We start from the raw sequence: 13,224 nt of genomic DNA on the forward strand, positions 1-13,224 counted from the left end.
ATATGCCAAGTGTTTGGATGCAGTAGAGTTAGTCACCATAGGTAGATACAGGTAGACAGTTTGTGCTAATGTCCATTCTCACCTGCCCTTCATCACGTGAAGGCACATCTGTGGCAGCTCTGCACACAGAATGAGTCAGTCACAAGCTCACCAGTCTCCTGGGATGCACAAACGAACTTTGTTTTTTCCTCCAGCCTCAGCTGCCAGATTCAGCTGTGTAGTTTAGTAGAGCTGAAGGGCTTAGTAGTGATGATGGGCTACTTACTTCAAATAATGGAAGTAGAGACAAAGGAAAGAAATTTTAAATTTGCTTTCCTAACCTGGCTTCTGCTGGCTATTTTGAGGAAATATGAAGAAGAAAACAATCTTGCTGATTATTTCGCCATTTGTTTTCACATGGTCATCCTCTCTTCTCCTCCCAGACTCAAATCTCTTTTACTGTGTCCTGTTTGTGAGACCCTAGCTGACTCCCCCATCAGCATGAGTTGGCCATTTCCATCACTTCTATTTAGAGACAGCAAATGCATCTAACATGCAGTGTCTGAGTTTGAAATGTCCCAGAAAATAGTGTAAATTTACATATTTGTTTTTGCAGGTGACATTTGTAATCTATTGAAATGCCTCAGGGTTAAGCTGAAAATGCAGATCTGTCATGCCCCAGGGGAAATATTAGGCAATCTGATGCAATGCTAATAAATCATGATTGTTATTATTGTGCTTTGGATATGTTGTAATAAAGCCACAATATTGTTTTATTGGGAAAAAAAAATCAACCCCCAAATGTATGATTTCATTTCTGAGTAGTATTATTTCTGTAATTAAAATTCAAACTTATATGAGGTCTTCCTCTGAGGATTTCACAGATAGTAATTAAATAAGGTCTTATTCAGCAGTCTCTCTCCATATAAGTAGTCCTGTTGGCTTCCCATCTGCAAGGAATTTTGGACTGTTCTCAAAGTTAAGGCATTTGATTATTTCCACTTCACTAATGTAGAAAATGATACACAGAGGAGTTAAATGATTTACTCAAGACAAAAGGGAGAGTTAATGGTATCTGAAAATAGATCTTCTGAAGCAGAGTCCTGTGCTTTTATTGGAAAATGGTGAATCAACATTCACAGCGGCTTCAAATACATAAAGGGCGCACAGAGCTCTGCAAGGAAGCCCAGGAACATGGGAGGGAAGGGAATTGCAGTGTGCTTGCCATGGTGGCATGGGGAGCCACCTGCAATGCTCAGAGCCGATGGCACCTTGAGCCCCAATGTCTTTGTCATAATCAAACAGGCCATCCTGGAAGACTTAGACACCTTTGCCTTTGCAAAGCATGAATCTGCATCACAGTATCAGCAATTTTTTCTTGAGTTCAGTGATCAAGGGTGAGAGATTCCCAAAAAGCAAGCAGAAGGGTCAAATGTGGGAGATACTCCTGGTTTTAAGCCAAGGCTAGTTACAATCTTGAAATAGTATCAAGGAAAAAAAGCACTGGGTGTTGTTTAAAAGTCACAGAGGGTTGGCTGACATCTTGTCAAGGGCATAAGAGTTTCTCACACTCCTGGTGATGACATCCAGGGCTCCTTTGTCTGTCACAGTTACTGCTGAATGACCTTAACTTTGGACAAAGCAGTCACAGCACTAGGTATGAGGGGCAGATATCTTTTCAGACAGCAGGGAAGAAAGATGTGCCATGTACTCACCATCATGTCATGCTGGAGCGAGATGGATTCAGGAGCAAGGATGGAGAGGGAATGATGCTGGTCCTGAAAGAATAAAACCAAAGCAGCTGAGCTGAAAGGACTCATGTATTAGTGGATGATATGGTCTTGCTACATTTTTTTGCTTCAAGACTGTTCTTGTTAAGCCTTAGATGGGGGTGTTCATGCATTGACAGGGTGCCTACAGCGAACCTGAGCCTCCACAAGGTATTCAGAAAGGATTCCAGACCTACTTCCATCTAGGCTTTATTCTCCATATATGCAATGTTTTGCCAAGGGAATGAGTTAAACGAGCTGAAGGAAAATGCATAGGCATAATTTTGATATCCTATTACAGTTTTCCTTCATTCATTGTATTAGCTGGATAAACACATGGAAACCTTCCCAAAGTGAGTATTATTATTCCCATGATCCAGACAATTCAAGTTCAAGTCAGTTCTTCTATATGTGCCCAACTCTTTTCTTCTAACTCATCCCTGGATCAGTGCTAACTCCTCAGCCAGCTTGCCCTCTTCCAGAAGATGGGGAAGATGGGTACCACCTCACATTTGTGGCCTTGAGGAGTCTGAGAGAGAATCTGTTGTTCACATTTAGGTGGTATGGGAGCAGTCCTTTTCCACGAGTAAGCTCTTAAAAATACTACTTGGAACAGGTTCACAAGTGCTGTTGTCATCTTTTGGAATCCTGAAGTCTCAAACTTGCAGCCTTAAAAATGTATGAACAACTCTAACACATCAGTAAATACCCATGTAATGTTTGGCTGTTTTGTTTAATAAGTATCAGCTAAAACAAGAGTAAATGCAGATCACTTCTCCCCAGGCAAATAAAACTCTCCAGGACAGTATATTTTACTTCAAAATTATATGGCAATTTTTTTTCTTCTTTAGGTTCCAGAAACATATCCATATATGGTCTACTTGTCAGGGACAATAAATAATGATGTAATAGAAAGGTCAACTTTGTGTCATTTAGCTACAGGATGTTGATGAAGTGAAGTTCTTCAGATAATGCAACAAAGAAGAACTTTAGGATTGGTACAAGTTTCTGCTGTGCATCTTCAAACAGGAAATCTGAGATTGGGAACAACTTATATTTTGGCTTGTATTCGCTGATCATGGGGTGATCCAGAAATAAACTCCAGGCTTCAAAGCGAGCGTGTTTCAAAGCTGTCCTGCAGTTGATCGAAACATCCCGGCAAAGCAGGGAGACAAATACCAGCGAGGATTTTCTGAATTAAGACTTAACCAAGAAGATAACCCATTTCAGCACTATTATTACCCTTTTATTTCAGAACAAAAAGGTAATGCAAATATGCATGTTTTGAACTTACTAGTACTTTCAATCTCTCCGTTCATTATGTCTATGCAAATATTTATTCCTACAGCAGTTTGTAATCTAACACCCTAACACAGCCTTGAGACTTGCTTTTGTTTGTTTTGGGCTTTGGGTTTTTTTCAAATATGCCATAAAACACTGTCTGGTGATAAGCAGAACAGTAGCTCTGTCATTTCCTCATTTTTCTTTTGCTTGCAGGTGATGCTTGTATCTTTGTCCCTAGAGTATCTTGCTCAGAAATCAATGCTATAGCTACAACATACTAAGGTAGAATGTAGCATGCAAGGCACAGTGTGAAGGAGAAAAATGACATCAGCAAATCATTAATTTCTAAATTTCTAGTTGGTTTGACATGAAGCTAATATTGCACTGATTGCTGTGTGAATGAATACGTTCTGAGAAGAAATAAAAGCTTGCAGGTGTATGATTTCCAGTAAAGAATTTGCACAGAATCATGATTTGGTGGCATCAGGGCATATGCCATACTGATAGGTGACCTGTTTTGACAGCTGGGTCTGAGCAAGGGGATTTGTTTGCTCAGATGATTCCTTCGAGAAGCCTGGCTTTGCTCCTTCAGCACTGGGCTAGAACTTGAGTGGTTTGCATAAGCTGTCACTACAAAGGATCCTTGCCTGTTGCCACAGCCTGACAGCATGAGGGGTCATCCTTCTGATGTCTCAGCTCTGGCAGATCTGATGGGCACTGAAATCTTTCTGGTTTTGCAAAATCATTTGCTTCCTTGCAATAGTTATCCAATATAATACCCTTGGAAAACTGCAAAAGTTTATCAGGAAACTGACCTAAAATGTGAGCACTTCAAGTGCTGCAAGTTGGTCTGGTTTCCATTGCCTGCAGAGGATCTGTCCTGAAAGATGCCACAGTAAGAACCGAAGAAGAGGCTCAGTTTGCTGTGAAGACATCCAGCTGTGTATTCCTTCCCCCATGTGTGCTCCTGCTGCTTTCAGAAGTAAAGACAAACACATAGAAAGGCAAACATGGATCTGCAGAAGCAGGGGCTCAACCATTCCTTGCAAAAGGCAAAATGATGAAGCTGCTCCTCTTTTCTCTCTTTTGCAGCCTCCAAAGACTGGTTATGTTTTTACAAATGTGGTTTATAACACCCTGAGCCATAAATAACATGGTTCTGTATTCAGTTACAAGCTGACTGGGATAAACTCAGCGCAAAGACAGGCAAAGTCTGGCTCTGTTCCCTTAATGGCCTTGTCACTCACCTGCCATCCTTCTCTGACAGAAATAAGTAATTCTGCTAATTCTGCTGCCTGGGGTCTATTGAGGAGGGACAGGCAGCCTCGCTAAGCTTTTCTTTAAAGAAGTGCTATCAACGGGGACCAGTTGTTTCAGATGCTAATGGCATTGAATTGCACGGTTCTGCGTGTTCAAAGCCAGCCGTAATCCTTGTTTATTTATGTTGCATCAGGGATCAAAAGCCCATTCTCCTAATCACTGTATGTTGAGAGAGCTTGTAGTCCGAATGTAATAGCAACCTAATTGTGTTTGTCTCTGGCTTTTGCCATCATGTAGGTGATTACTAGTACTCCCCCTTGTGAGCAGTACCTTTGATTTCAGAGATCTACCAGGTACAGCTGCTCGTTAACACAGGTTAGAAGGCGGCAGCATGGTCCTTGCACAAGTATTTTATTTCCAGCCTTACCTTCTGGTCACTTGATGCAGCTAAGTTGCCTCTGTATGGCACAGACCTGATTACTACATCTGAATTAAAAAACTCTCACTCAAATCTGGATGACAAAATTAAAATCAGGACCAGACTCTATGTGGAAATGGTGGTAAGTTTAGATTACAGAAGATCTTGTCAGACTGAGCTACTAAATGGCAGCACAGACAGCAGAATCCCAAGACATGTCTCTGCCAAGAGAGATCACTAGTGAAGCCACCCAGACCTGAAAGCAAAGCACTCTCTAAGGAATAATAAAGGCACTATACCCACAGCTTTAAAAATCAGGTTCTGCTGTTCTAGTAGATGCTGTGTGCTACCTGCCTGTGAGGATGGGCTCTTGGGCTGCTGGAGAAATGCAGAGTACAGCCAAACGTTAAAACATCCCCCCAAAACTTAAAGTTAGGATGAAGAATGAACGCAGCATTTAACTTTTAAATCTAATTCCAATATTTTAAACCTACAGTAAGCTGGCTTAGAGCAAGGAAATAGATTCAAGCTGCATTTAGAAAGACCACTGTGGCCAGATCTTACTAATCCAAACTAGTTTAAGCATTTCTAGCAACAAAGATTGATTTTTTTCATACCTTCATTACAGAGGGTGGAAAATATTTAGCTTATAGCACATTAGCCTACTGTCTTTCATAAGTCTGTGGTTGGCAGTTCACCGATGGCCTCAGATGGGGTAAACTTAGCCCTGCTGTGTCAGCTGAGCAAGGGCACTCCCAGGTGATGCCACTGAGCTTGGCCTCAGGGAAAGAAGGGTAAACTGAATCAGGCTGTGGTGCATTAGCCTCCAGCCAAGGACATGTGCTCAGCCTGTGTTGCAGCAGCTCAGCTGGCCCACTGTGGCTTCTTACAGACATAACTCAGACCAGTGCCCCTGTCCTGTGGTCCTGCAGCTTCAAACAAAAGCATCCTCAGGTGGAAGGGGAGGGTGGTGGCTCTGCTGTGCTCTGTTCTGCAGGGGGCTGTGGGGAAGAAGGCACGTGCCCTGCCTCCTGCCACACTCAGTCACAGCACACAGGCAAACTGCACACACACACTTGTCTGAGCAAGTGGAGACCAGAGGGGGATGCAGGAAGAGCTTCAAACCCAACTAGAACACTCTCTGCAGGGGTTCAGGGCAGCCAAGGCTGTCCCTGGCTCTCAGTAAGGACCCAAAAGCTCCTGCAGCCCCAGGATGCGACCCCCACACCTTCATAGTGTTTGTGCAGTGCCATGAGCAGAACTGAAAGCTTTCTCTATTTTGAGCCCTATGAAGTTTCTCCCTGCAGCATGAGTCAGTGATGGGAGCTGCAGCCAGTGCTGTTGTTTCTGCACTCTGTGGAATTCCTGTCAAAATATTTAGATTAGTGAGGCTCACCAACATGCAGGAGAGGTTCTCCCTTTTCTCTGTTAGTGGGTTGGACCCAGTTAACCCCTACAAAGGATAAGAGGATGAAATATGAGTTATCCCCACAAATTTAAAATCTTCCCTTTTGCTCCCTTTGCCTTAAGAATGTGTGAAACAAAAGGAGGGAGGGGAAGAAGGTCCAGAAGCAGCCTTTATACCTAGATCCATTTGGGATGTGGTGAAGGAGCGATATCAGTTAGCTCCTCTGTGCCAGGGTGCGGAGTCACGTTGGCAGAGGTCTCCTGTACAGTCCTTAAAGCCCAGGCTGCCACAGAAGGCACTGCAACACCCAGCTCAGAAGCACAGTGGCGATGGATTCAGTGCCATAAGGATGCTGGCAATGGGACTGGGGAGGATGCAGAGTATGGGTCCGTGTCCCAGGCTGCACTGGTGTGGGTTGCCCTCAGAGAGGAGCAGTTTCATCTCCATTCTTGCCTTCTCCAAGGATTCATTGTGCATCACCTCCATTAGGAGCTTAAGATCAGATCCTGCCCTCTCTGCTGACGGGTTTGTTTAGGTTTCTGAGTCACCACTGGGGCCAGGTCCCTACAGTCAGGCATTGCAGTGCTGGATGCTGCAGACGAGCCTTCCAGCTCCAGCCTGTGGATTCCACACATCTGCAGCTACTACGTGAGTTCCTAGGCTGAGCGACTATGTAAGTACTGCCCACCATGCCAGGGGCTGAGCAAGCCAGAGAGCAGCAGCAGCTGCTGGACAAACGAAGCTGTGTCATGGTTCTCAGCCAGCTGCTGGCTGGAGAGCAGCCAGAGGCAGGTACCGGAGCAGCGGGGGCACAGGGAAGCTATCAGCGCTGTGACGCCTGGGCTTGGATCTTCGGGACAGTGAGGGTCACAGCGGAGCTGAGGCACCCCCTGGAGAAGGGAAGCAACAGCAGCCATGAAACATCTGGCTGAAAATAAAGAAAAAAATAGAGAGAGAGAGAAAAAACCACCAAAACTGGGTTGTATTATTTACAGCAATTGAAGGTTTTATTTTGGCATTTTTCATGGCTGTAAAATATATTCTTTGTTGTTAAAAGTCATAATGTCAATCTGAAATCTGCTGGGCTTCCCTTTACCCTGAAGTGTTTCCACTTCTTCTGGAGTGGGTTTAGAGCCTGAGGTGGCTGTTGATGTGGGAGATATCACCATGTCTGAAGTGAAAACCCTAAATCCAAGATTTTAAGTTACTTGATTGATTCAAGCTCTTGCAATGTCTTCAAATTGTATTTGGGGAGCTGCCATTTCCTCCAGGTCAGGACTGTCTCTTGGCTGTGCACAGAGCAGCAAGAGCTGCTACAGCAGGGCACTTTCCTGGTGTGAGGCTTGTGGCCTGCGGGACCCCTCTGCCATTGGTGTCAGTGTGAGTGCCCAGGAAACCAGGCTGACCCGGGCACTCGGAGGAGAGAGCAGCTGTACAGGGAAAGGGAGCTGACAGCTCCCCTGAGGCTCCTGCTGAGGCAGATCCTGAGCAGTGGGAAGCTGAGTGGTTCTGCTGTCCTCATCCTCATGGCTCTGCCGGCTGGCCCAGATCAGTAAGACCTGATCCTGGGCAGAGCAGGGCTGTGTGGAGCTGGAGACCAACCTTGCTGTGGCATTAATGGGACAGGGACTGGCAGCCACAGGGTGGGAGCAGGCAGCTTTTTCAGCAACCCCACTGGTACACTCAGGCAGCCCCTCGCCTCTCTGCACCTGGGGGACATGCCTCCACAGTCCCCTCCTGCTAGGTCCCTGTCCTCCCCTGTCACGTCCATGTCCTCCTGAGCAGCTTGTTCCTATTGCTCCTCATCCCAGTCTCCCCATTATTTTACACAGCTCTCGCTCAGCGCTTATAAAATCAAACCTATTCTGCGCTGGCTGTTATCTCCGTAAGAGAGGCAAGCTTTTCCACTTCCTCCCATAAAATAAACCCTTGGCTCTTGAATACTGATGGCCAGAGTGCTCTCTGGCATCCGAATGAGATCCTGCTAGAGCATTGTACCATTCATGGCATTAGTACTTCCCCTATCACTGCTGGAAATTCTGCAGTATCTTGACTTGTCTTTGCCTTTTAGAGTCCTGCAGTGGTGGTTCACAGTCATTCTGTGATTGCTGAGTGTGCCCAATTCCCCCTTCTCTCATTTCCATCTTGCTCATGACCTTGAACTTTGTTCTGTGAAAAAGCAAAAAATCAGAAGTGAAACAGAGCAGTGTGGTGTTGCTCTCCTCACTGAGTGAAATAAAGTCACTTCAAAGCATAGCTTTGCATGTTGCTTGAGAGATCTCCAGATAAGGTGGAAAAAATTACAAAGCGTCTCTGCACTTCATGGTGGAGAACCTGTCCTTACAGAGAACCAGCAAAGAGACAAACCTCTTCCCTTAATTTCCTGCAATTACAGCAAGAAAGAAAACCAGTAAAAAGAGACATCCATTGGTGTTCTCCCAAATAAATTTCAAAAATGTATCTCTTTAATCTTAAGGGGATTTCCTTTACCTATTTTTCTCTTGAGATGTGGTAACCGGAATAAGCGGATAAAAACTTGCCTTGCTTGCAGCAACTCCCCCTTTTTTAAACACCAGCTAAACCAGTTATTTCTGCGTAATTGAAAGGAGTTAGTTCATTAAGTTTACAAGCAGATTTTAGCTGATAATGTTCTCTCCCTGGTGAAGGATTTCTGAAGGATTTTCTGGTCAGTCTAGTTAAGAGGCACACCTGAATGACAGCACACAATAGTTGAGTTTTTTTCCAGATTTTGATGGCCACAATTTCCTTTTACAGGAAAGCAAAGAATTATAAAAATGGCTACAACGGCAGCAAACACTCAAAGACAAACAATAGGCTGCGAGGAGTACAGTCTGTACAGCAGCCTGAGCGAAGATGAGCTTATAAAGATGGCCATCCAGCAGAGCTTGGAAGAGGATGCAGCAGGTCAGCCAGCGGCCCAGAGCCCCCAGAAGTCGATGGTGGCCCGTGCTGGTGAGGTGGCTGCCCCGAGCCGTGCCAGCCCCCACAACCCTCCCTACCGCATCTACCCCTGGCAAAGGTAAGCGAGTGCCAGCCCGAGCTGCTCCCCCAGAGAGCCCTGCCCAGGAAGGAAAACCAGGCTCCCTGTCAGTGCACGTGCTCTCTAATTAGCTGTGCCAGGCGGCTCCTCTGCGAGTCTGTCATTAGTGTCAAAGCCGGAGTCTGCTATAAATCCAGTGAGGTCAACAATTTACGTGCTCGCAGCGTGAGGAGAATTTGCTTCATGTTGTCCATTTTAAGCAACAAATAAAACAAATAAAGGGTCACAGCCACAAGGTTTCCTGAACAACAGAAGCCCTCCCAAGGCCAGCTGCTCCTTTCCCCCACTGTATGCCAAGCTTTGCCAGAGAGGGAGCAAAGCATTTGTTATGAGAAAACGTAAGAGAGGCACAAAAAATATGTATATAAAACAGTGTGAGCTGACTACCTGTTAAATACTTCAGCTTTTAAAGGATGTGGTTATTTCAGATCAGTCTGACTTCAAGCATGCTACTCTTAGCCAAGAGCAGCTCCAGACACCAAATCGTGGCAGCATCCCCCTCCCCTGCAATGCTGAGCTGTGGTCACAGAGACCTGCTGACAGCTTCAAACCCAGATGTTGTTCCCCTTTCATTTTACAAAAGGCAGGTTTCTCAAGGAGGAAGGGAATAGATTCCAAAGTCACCTCCAAAACAAGGAAAAATATCCTTTTAATCTTTTAAGTTACTTTAATTTTCCCTTTTTTAATAAACTGAGAGCTACAAAAGTTCTGTTCCTCCTCCTTTTTTGTAACTCCACCACCCTCTGATGCCTTGCTCATTACCGCCTGTGGTAATGAAACAAACCTGTTTGGTTTCCAAGGCTGGGAAGCTGGGGACAATTTGATGAGCAGCAAGCATGTGCATAGCTGTGGAATCGGGATGCTGTGCTGCCAGCAGTCCTGCTCCCAAAGGCTGTGGTTTCTCGGTGTGGTTACTGTGCATTTGTACAGTCAGCTCTCCTGTAGAGACCCGATGCAGGGGAGAATAAGGGCTTCCCTGGCCATTTGGTCCCAACCTTGTTGGAGGTCCTTCAACACCTGCTATTTTGGCAAAAAGCAGCATTAGCAGTTCTGTGCATTAACCCAGCCCAGGAGTGTACGACCTCTCACCAAAGGGAAAACCTTTGAGGCTTGTAGCGCCAAATCTGTAGCATTGCTGAACTCTTCTGCCACCTGGGAGAGCCAAGCTGGAAAAGGAGCTGACATCCAGTGGCTCTGGGTCCTCCGCTGCCCCCACCCTGACCCACTTGCTTGGCACTTTGGAGGTGATGAATGTCACCTCACCTCTCTTTGTGCCTGCTTCCTGTGTGGTGGTGGTGGTAGGGTTAACCACACTGTTGTCTTATATGGTCATTTGAATCCCCTGACGCTTCCTCAGAGGGCCAAAAATAAACTCGAGCTGAGTGAGCAGCTGAATCCAGTGCAGAGCAAGCCGTGGCCATCTGCTTTTATTCAAAGCCCTGACCGGCAGGCTTTCTCACTCCGTCTCTGTGGATGTGTGTCTCTGTCTCTGCCTCAGCATGACTTGTTTCTCCTATTCGGAGTATTTCTCCTTATTTCATTCTTGTCATCGCCACACCAGATTGGCGGCCCAGCAGACAGGCCGTGCTCAGCCATCCAGCTCGGGGGCAGCCTGGGGGGTCAGGCGAAGGCACGACAGCAGCACGTCCCAGTCCGTGTAAGTGTCTCCCTCTCCCCCTCCTGCTTTCCCCTGCGGTCAAAACAAGCCTTGCTACCCACTCTATCCTTGAGACATCTCTTCTGGGTGATGATGGTGCCTGGTGGGGGGAAATGGTGGTGTTCATCTGGAGGAGGTCTCACTGACACATGCACCTCACCCTCGCTGCACTCCTGTTCTTCCTTCCAACCTCCCCGCTGCCCCAGACCATGCCCATGCTCTTGCAGGTGACACACCTCAAGTCTCCCTTGTTCTCTTCTCCTTCTTCATCTCTCTCCGTCCCCCCAGTGCTCATGTCCTGGGGACTCTGGGTCACTCAGAAGCTCTGAGGTGACAAGGACAACAGAAAGAGATGACTGCACTGTGGTTAATTTATATAGGTTGGCTCACTTACGATCAGGATAGATGAGGGAGGCAGGTGCTGATAGTAACTACATTGGTATTAAGTTCAGGGCTCAGCAACGGGAAAAAGTAGGGGGAAAAATGTATCCCAAGATGCCATGCCTGTTACCAGCCATACGTGTGCAGTCCAGCCACACTGAGGAGGGCTTACTTAAATTCCCAAGGAATCCTCCTTTTCCAAGGAGGAAACTGGCTTGACTCACTGGTCCTCCTGGCCATGTTTTGCTGTTGGCAGAGGCTGCAAATAAGCTTAGTTGAACATAGCCATGGATGAGAAAAGCAGACAGTGGCCCAAGCTCTGTCCCAGTGCCTGTGTGTATAGGAAATATCTGGACCATGGCGGGTTTATTACGCCTCTGTGCAGGGCAGAATAGATACATGCACCTGCCCTTAGCTACCAGATGACAAGAGAAAAGCGTTACAGCCAGCACTTCCCTGTGTCCTGCAGAAAAGAAACTTCCCGCCTATTCTATCTACCCAGTTCAAATCTTGTTTAATGCATCTTACAAGTCCCTCCCTGGAAGCACAGGCACAGTGACTACCCTTCCACCACTCTTCTTCCTTTCACCCCTCACCCAGCTTTATAATCTCCCCCACTTCCCCCTGCATCCTGGCTGATCCAGGCTCTGTACCTGGCCCTCCACTGGCATTGCACTCCCTACCATTGTGAAAACCTCTTCCTGCTACAACATGAAGCCTGCCTTATCCCTGTCATCTGCCAGCTTTCCTTGGCCACACTGAAATTGCATCCTCTTACTTAAGTGCTCTGCACTGCTTGCATGCCTCTGATGCATTGGGTGCAGCAGAAGTCTTGAGGGCAGGCTGTTCTTCTCCACCAGGTAGCTCAATAGAGTTCAGTCTACAAGAAGGCTGATAAACTAGCCCACCTCTGCTGTCAGGTAGAGCAAAAAGATAGCTGGGAAGTCCTAGGAGAGCATGATGGCATGACTGTTTTATAGCCCTAGTCTCATAGCTAGGCAGGGATGGTATTTGACTTCATCTGGGGAAGTGTTGTTCCTTCATCCTGCCCGCAACTCTCCAGGCTGCCAGGAAAAGAAGGAGCTTCTTGAACCTTTCTATGCTCCACTGAACCTCTTCTTCAGCACTCAGAATTGACCTCACCATATATCTCATCTGCAAGGGGTATTTATTATCTTGCCTACTGGTCTTTGAAATGCAGTAATTCTTTTGAGTTGCCTATAAGGTTAAGATTTCATCATATCTTCAGACTTCCTCCATAGTTTTAATACTTGTATTTTCTATATCTGATGAAATCCAGGCAGCAGAATGTGATGGGTTTTTATAACAGCCAACTATAAGCCAGGCAGAAAACAAGGATTTCACATGGACATTCATTAAACTTTCTGTTCTGATCTGGAATTTTCTTGGCTAAAGCATCTGCAGCCTGGTCCAGCAAACCCCCTCATCTTACTCAGGAATCATTTAAGGTCAAGGAACCCAACAGAAGTTTGCTTCATTCAACATCTGAGGGCTTAAGCAGAATAGTAACTGATTCTTCACGCATTTTTAACCCTAGCACAGATCCAAGGTACCCTCCTGCTTTCCCTGAGGTCTCAGATAATGTGATTTACCTTGCATTTGCTGTGAGCCAGCCCCATGAGCAGACTTCTGCCATGGCCCACCTGGCATGCAGTAATTCATTAAGCACCAGTAATTATATCATGTGCCCAAATCCTGAGGTCACAGCCCTACATGTGTAACATGAGTCTTTGCACAAAACAACAGATGGTTTCATCAGCCTTGTGCCAGAGGTGTTGAAAGATGAAGATCCCCCACCTCCACCTCCCCTCCCAGCCAAAAATGCCAATAGTTGCTGTCAGCAGACTTCAACAAAATGCTCAAACACCTGCATAAAAATCTATTCTATGTACACAATTAGGAATCTTAGCTTTAGTCCCCAGGGTACTCTAAGCAGTATGGAGGTACAGCAGCGTCCCTGGGACATCTGGCCAGCAGTTATCACAA

The 13,224-nt window shown here is 46.1% G+C and overlaps 1 protein-coding gene across 8 annotated transcripts in view; it reads left to right on the forward strand.

Annotated features, from left to right (window-relative positions):
• The window catches only part of ASB2 (ankyrin repeat and SOCS box containing 2), a 41,540-nt gene that overhangs the window by 8,689 nt on the left and 19,627 nt on the right, over positions 1–13,224 (forward strand). Inside the window, exons 1-3 of one of the 8 annotated variants that reach the window (XM_048306531.1) lie at positions 2,469–3,012; positions 8,894–9,158; positions 10,741–10,836. In XM_048306531.1, the coding sequence (XP_048162488.1) occupies positions 8,914–9,158; positions 10,741–10,836 (341 nt within the window). In that variant the 5' untranslated portion in view covers positions 2,469–3,012; positions 8,894–8,913. Of the gene's footprint in view, positions 1–2,468; positions 3,013–6,625; positions 6,792–8,893; positions 9,159–10,740; positions 10,837–13,224 lie in introns of those variants that run through there. The other 7 variants (XM_048306533.1, XM_048306527.1, XM_048306530.1 and 4 more) reach the window with 7 other exon arrangements.

The sequence above is a fragment of the Corvus hawaiiensis genome, chromosome 6, assembly GCF_020740725.1.
Source record: "Corvus hawaiiensis isolate bCorHaw1 chromosome 6, bCorHaw1.pri.cur, whole genome shotgun sequence".
Taxonomy (NCBI): domain Eukaryota; kingdom Metazoa; phylum Chordata; class Aves; order Passeriformes; family Corvidae; genus Corvus; species Corvus hawaiiensis.